At 38.3% G+C, this 6,615-nt stretch overlaps 1 protein-coding gene across 1 annotated transcript; it reads left to right on the plus strand.

Annotated features, from left to right (window-relative positions):
- The first annotated feature begins 5,465 nt into the window (after positions 1–5,465).
- Positions 5,466–6,410, plus strand: LOC101520110 (olfactory receptor 51V1-like). Its single transcript, XM_004590081.2, has one exon. The coding sequence runs from the start codon at positions 5,466–5,468 to the stop codon at positions 6,408–6,410; it is 945 nt and encodes a 314-aa protein (XP_004590138.2).
- The last annotated feature ends 205 nt before the right edge of the window (positions 6,411–6,615 follow it).

The raw sequence follows: 6,615 nt of genomic DNA on the forward strand, positions 1-6,615 counted from the left end.
GCCTCCTACACAGCACCTGCCCTGGGGTAGACGCAAGTGACTGTAACTGGACCAGAACCAAGATACAAACCAAGGGGCTGCCAGTCCAGTCACCAGCACTTTTAGGAACACCTTTAGAAATAAAACTGTGAATCATAAATTTCAAATCGGCACGAAGAACTCTGCAAGCTGAGTGTCCATTTCTTGTTTTAATTCTTATTTTAAAAATTATTTATTTTATGATACAGTTCCATAGTCTCTGGGGTTACCCCTACCCAAATCCCCTTCCCCCTCAAATTTCCCACATATTATTTCAATCGTATAGTCTTTCAAGAACAGTCAATAGTCCATTGTCTAGCTATCTAAATGTATCATAATATTTTAGGTATGGACAACGGCAGAGTCCAGCATCCTATTGTCAAAATATATTTAACAGTGTCATTGGGAGTCCATCTTTGATTTAGAAGTAGAGATGCCTACTGCATTGTATCTTGACATCTCAATTACATCACAGTCTGTATCATATAATTCATCCAGATGACCATGTGTATATGGATGTCAACGTATATGTATATCTTATGTATGTTATGTGGAAGTCATGGAAGTCAAGAAATAAAAACCAGGCCCAGAGCAATGTCCAACCAGCTGAATCCTCACCTTGCAAGCTCCAGGATCCTTATTGACACCGTTTTATGACCCTAATGCTCCACTTCCTTTCCAGCTCCTTGCAGTACAGGATGACCCAAAGCCTTGGAACCTTCAACCAACATGGGAGACCTGGAGGATGATCCTTTAATCTGACTTCAGATTAGCTCAACTCAGGCCATTGTGGCTACATGGGGAGTGACCCAGAACATAGATCATTCTTTTTATCTCTGTATCTCTCTGTCAAATCTTTTTTTCCAAGAAAAATATATAAATCTTAAAAAGAAATAAAGCTTAGTCCAGTTATAATGCTGGAAAACATACAATTCATGTAGAAAGCATAATCTTAGTATAAAGTAATAAATCTAGATTGCAAACTGAATTTAATCATTAAATTTAAGCCCAAAATCTTACAATTTTAGAGACCAATATTACACAAATACATATATACTTAATAGTATACATATTGTATTAATAATGGGATATTATCAGCAATGTTTTTTCAATGTTTTTTAATGAGAAGAAATTCCTTGGCAAATAACACTGAATTTTCACTGAACAAGAACTAGGTAACTCAAGTATTAGGCATATTAACTATGAGTTATAAACTTTCGGACAAAATAATTCCAAGCTTTTTTTCTTGTGATTTTTAGCCAGAACTTTGTGGGTATAGCAATAGCAATATCATGCAAAGTGCTCCAGAAAACTAGTGTAGATGAGAAACCTGTAAACCCATCACATAAGCACAACTTCAAAGCAAGTAAGTGCGTTAATATCCCTCAATGTTATTGATGCCAAATATATGAAATAAGGTGACATTTTTGCAAAAATAATGCAGAGCCTTTTACTATTCAAACATCAATTAATGTATATCTCAAATTTGGATAATCAAAGAAGAGAAATACAAATGTAGTCACATAATAGTAGAATAAGAAACAAACGTGACTTTATTCATCAGCCTAGAACAAGTTCACAAATCTGAGAAAACCTCAAAATGTTCATAGAAATTAAATGCTATAAACATCTATTCATGTATTTCAAAAGTTTCAACAATATAAACATATTCTTTATTTTGATTTTTCATTATATTTGTCTCTCCTTTTTCACTGTAATTTCTAAATTGATGATTTATATATAGCTGTATTATCCATTTTGCAAATAGTATACAATCCATGTCTAAATTCATACTTTTTCATGAAGATATCCAGTTGTTTCAATGATACTTCCTAACCTTATTGGGATATAATCAACAACTGAAACAATCATGTATATTAAAGGTATGCAACCTGATATTTTAATATTACTTTACTTTCACCATGATTTATAAATTCAGTCCAACTGACATATCCATCACTTCTTAATATCAATATCTGTGTTTGTTTTCAAAGCATTTTGGTGTCCTTGTACACAGCACACTCTTATTACATGTGGTTACCGTGTTGTACTTTAGATCTCTGAACACGCTCATAATTGAATGCTTTACTTGTGACCAACAAGTCTCATTCCTAGGCCACAGCAAACACCATGTCATCTCCTGTTTCTGCACTTCCACATATACTTAATGTCGATCATTTGTCTTTGTCTCAATTTACTGAGTGCAGTTTTCTCAAGATCATCATGGTATTGAGAATAATAGGAATTATTTTCTTTATAAAGTTGAATAAAATTGCATTGTAGGCTAATCTATTCATCTATCTATAGACTCTTTTTTTTTTTAAAGATTTATTCATTTTATTACAGCCAGATATACACAGAGGAGGAGAGACAGAGAGGAAGATCTTCCGTCCGATGATTCACTCCCCAAGTGAGCCGCAACGGGCCGATGCGCGCCGATCCGAAGCCAGGAACCAGGAACCTCTTCCGGGTCTCCCACGCGGGTGCAGGGTCCCAATGCATTGGGCCGTCCTCGACTGCTTTCCCAGGCCACAAGCAGGGAGCTGGATGGGAAGTGGAGCTGCCGGGATTAGAACCGGCGCCCATATGGGATCCCGGGGCGTTCAAGGAGAGGACTTTAGCCGCTAGGCCACGCCGCCGGGCCCTATAGACTCTTACATAAGTTCCATATCTTGACTGTTATGACTCATACTTAGTTACCATGGGAGTAAAAATTTCTCTTTGAGATTCATATTTTATTTCTTTTACAGATGATAAGACTGAATGACATCACAGCACAACTTTTAATGGTGGCAGAAGATGCTACACTGTTTTCTACAGAAGTTTGCCAAAACTTAATTATTTTAAACTAGAAGCAGATGATGTGATTTACATATGCATGAGAATTTCTATTCTAGAATAGATAAAAGAAGTTTATTAAAATCTGTCACAGAGATGCTAGGAGTTACTACAGCTGTATCAGTCATGTCACATAAACAGCTAATGAAGAATCACATCTCTCACTTTATTTACAACATGAACATGTGTGTAATCTTAGTCACAGGGTGTTCACAATATAGTGAAGAAGTAGCAGCAACACTATGCAGCTGATTCTATGTAAGGAGCACTTGGAGGGAAGGAACCACTCAGTCTATAGACAGAAAAGATGTCATTGGTTTTGTCTTGTGCTCTAAAATACTCAGTCCTTTGGTCCTGTTTACTCAATGCTTTCTCTTAGCCAAGTTATTGCTAAGCTATCTGCACTATTCATTCAAACTTATTTTGTCTGATTCCTTGTTCCAAAGAAAAACACAGCTTTAATAATATTCATCTACTTTAGGATCATTATTGTTTATATAGTTTGAAAATGTTCCACATTATTGGCAAAACTACGTTATTGTTACAACATCAAATCATTCCCTTTGAAGTAACCTGTTTGTTTTGTTTGTATGCTTTTTAAAGCTTACTTCATGTTATTTTATTTTTGATGTTGTTTTCATAGTTGGTAAGAATGTAGGCCCATGAGGGTCATCGAATATGGTGGGAAGGGTCGAGGTATGGGGGAAGAGAGATGGGGCAAATGCTTCTTCCCTTTCCTCTTTTATGGGATGGGGAAAGGGAAGAGGAGGAGGCTGCTCCCAGCTGCCAAGCTACATCAATACCTGGGGATGGGTATATCTACTCGATGTCATCTTAGAAATCCCAATATGGAGAAGAATGTTCCAAGGGTATTGCTTGAGTGGTCTTGATAGTTCTAAGAAGCTGATGGTTTTGCTGCTCCAAGGTTGAGAAAATGTTTCCAAGGTCCATTGACTGGCAGAATCCATCCTAGTGCTTTCTCTCAGCCAGACCTTTGCTGCCAAATATTGGCTAGGAGAGATGTTCAACCTGTTCCGCTCTCCATCTTCTTACATGGCTCCTGACATCTTCAGTAGTTCCAAGACTGGCTATTATGACCTCATATGCACTTAAATATACCCCCACCACATAGGCATCATCAGTTAAAGAGGTCCAGTCCCTGTACATGCATTCCAAGGTTGGACCACACATTTAATAATTCTCCCTGTGGCCAGAGCTTTGAGTCCAGGGGTCCAGTTGGGGCTTCCTCCAAGAAACCTCACCTGGTATGACCACAGACCTGATGCATGTGCCAATCAGTACAGCATTTGATTCAGTCAGTTACTATTATCAGTCTATGCAAACAATGATGATTGTAGTGGTTTGGTCAGTTCCGTCCTTGATCCCTATTCCCACAAAAATCGACATGTGTTGTGGCCCAGCCCAGTGCAGTGTGCAATCACCTGGCCCTTGCACACGCAAGCAGGAACTGTACCCTAGTTGGGATGGCCCCCAATAGCCCTAACCAGGCTCATTTTCTGGCCAGCCTGCTTGTCTGTAACTGTAAGAATAAATTATTTGTTTGTAACTATAAGAATAAATTATAATAATACGTTATTTGAGAGGCTTGGCCGAAATGAAAAGTATTTTGTTATCATTTAACTATACAAATGACTTTTGAAGACTTCTATAGAGGCCCAACTTAGACTTTGAAATTCTATAATTGGTCTTGCAAAGTAAATTCATAATTTCTCTTAAGCAAAGCACACACAGCATGTTTCCTTAAGGACTCAGAAAGAAAGAGGGGTTGAAATTTGTGCCTATGGAATCTAGATCTACAGGTGACTAGGCCTAGAGAAACTCTTGTAGGGCTATTTAATGATAAAGATTACTATGAATAAATAGCTGGATTTGTTATATCTGAAAATAAGTAGCAAATTCATAGGCAAATCGATACTATCAAATACTTCTTTGGTGCTTCTAAGTTTATATCATCTTGCCAATGAAAAGTGTAACTAGAAATATATATTTGGAAAATACAGTAATCTTACATAAAAAAGTACAAGAAAATATGGAAACATAAATTTAAATAAGAAAACAATTTGGAGAGATGATCAACCACCTAAAATATGCAAAAAATGACTAATTACACTTAGTTTCTTTATTCCTGCAAAAGTGTCATGTACTGCAGGGTCTGTTGATACGGACTTGCCCATTTCCCTGGAGATATTTTGAGCTTTGGGGAGAAAGAAGGGTTCAGTGCCAAACAAAATGATGGCTTGTGTATTTCCACTCTCCTGAGGGTAATAGCAGTCCTGGCAGTGACTCACATAAGTGATCACGTGCAGTCTTTGGGAATGAACACAGACGCCCAGAGGTTGCCCTTGGAAGACAATGATTGCATAACATGATTTAATTAACGTTACTAATTCACTCTACAAGTTAAAACTATTAATTCACTCTAAAAGTTAAGGATCAAATTTTTGATTTGCTCAGTTTATGAAACTTATGGAAACTGCTTTGTTTACTTTTTGTACTTCCAAAAGTCAGACACACACTACTGTTAAGTAGGGGATCACAACTTCATGTAATTTACAATTTGCTTCAGAAATACTTTCAGTCTTCTATTGATGTCTGCTCTCCTGATCTCAAATTTCAGCTATTCCAGCTTTTTGCTCACTGGGTTTCCTGGCCTAGAAGTTCACTATCTCTGGATCTCCATCCCTTTCTGCACCATCTACGTTATGGTTTTCCTGGGAAACTGCATGGTGCTCCATGTGATCCGCACTGAGGTGAGCCTGCACCAGCCCATGTTCTACTTCCTGGCCATGCTGGCCGTCACTGACCTGTGTATGGGCCTGTCTACTGTGCACACAGTCCTGGGGGTCCTTTGGGGGCTTGTCAGAGAGATCAGCCTGGAATCCTGCATTGCACAGTCCTATTTCATCCACGGTCTGTCTTTCATGGAGTCCTCTGTGCTCCTAGCTATGGCCTTTGACCGCTACATCGCCATTTGCAACCCACTACGCTATTCCTCCATCCTCACTAATGCCAAAATTGTGAAGATTGGGGTGGCAATACTATGTAGGAGTTCTTTACTCATACCTCCAGTCATTATTCGCCTAGGATTCTTAAATTATTGCCGTGCTCATATCCTCTCTCACTCCTTCTGCCTACACCAAGATTTAATAAGGATGGCCTGCTCAGACATCCGCTTCAACAGTTTCTATGCACTGGCACTAGTTGTCTGCACTCTGCTGTTGGATGCTGTGCTCATACTCGTCTCCTACATCACGATCCTGCGCACTGTCTTAGCGATTGCATCCAGGGAGGAAAGAATGAAGTCTTTGCAGACCTGTGTATCTCACATCTGTGCTGTTTTGGTTTTCTACATCCCCATCATTGGTCTGACTATGGTGCACCGTTTTGGGAAACATCTCTCACCGCTGGTTCATGTACTCATGGGCAACGTCTATATCCTTTTCCCACCCTTGATGAACCCAATCATTTATAGTATCAAAACCCAACAGATACGAAGGAGAGTCCAGAGGTTGTTCTCCTTGAAAATATCCTAGGTCTGGAGAACAAATATGACATATTGAAGGTCTCAGAATATAAAATCACAGGATTAATTTAGCAGTTTGAATGGGTTTAACACCTGCTCTTTTAATAATCTTTAAAAGTTACAAATAATTTCCTCTCCATTTCTCATAGCCATTATAAGAATAAGAATAAATTAAAATGTGAAGATACAGAACATCGTAAATCATATTTTTTCCT

The sequence above is a fragment of the Ochotona princeps genome, chromosome 4 (genome assembly GCF_030435755.1).
Source record: "Ochotona princeps isolate mOchPri1 chromosome 4, mOchPri1.hap1, whole genome shotgun sequence".
In the NCBI taxonomy this organism is placed as follows: domain Eukaryota; kingdom Metazoa; phylum Chordata; class Mammalia; order Lagomorpha; family Ochotonidae; genus Ochotona; species Ochotona princeps.

What these genes read in the sequence shown, in the direction of transcription:
- LOC101520110 (XM_004590081.2), top strand. Translation starts at nt 5,466, where the DNA reads ATGTCTGCTCTCCTGATCTCAAATTTCAGCTATTCCAGCTTTTTGCTC.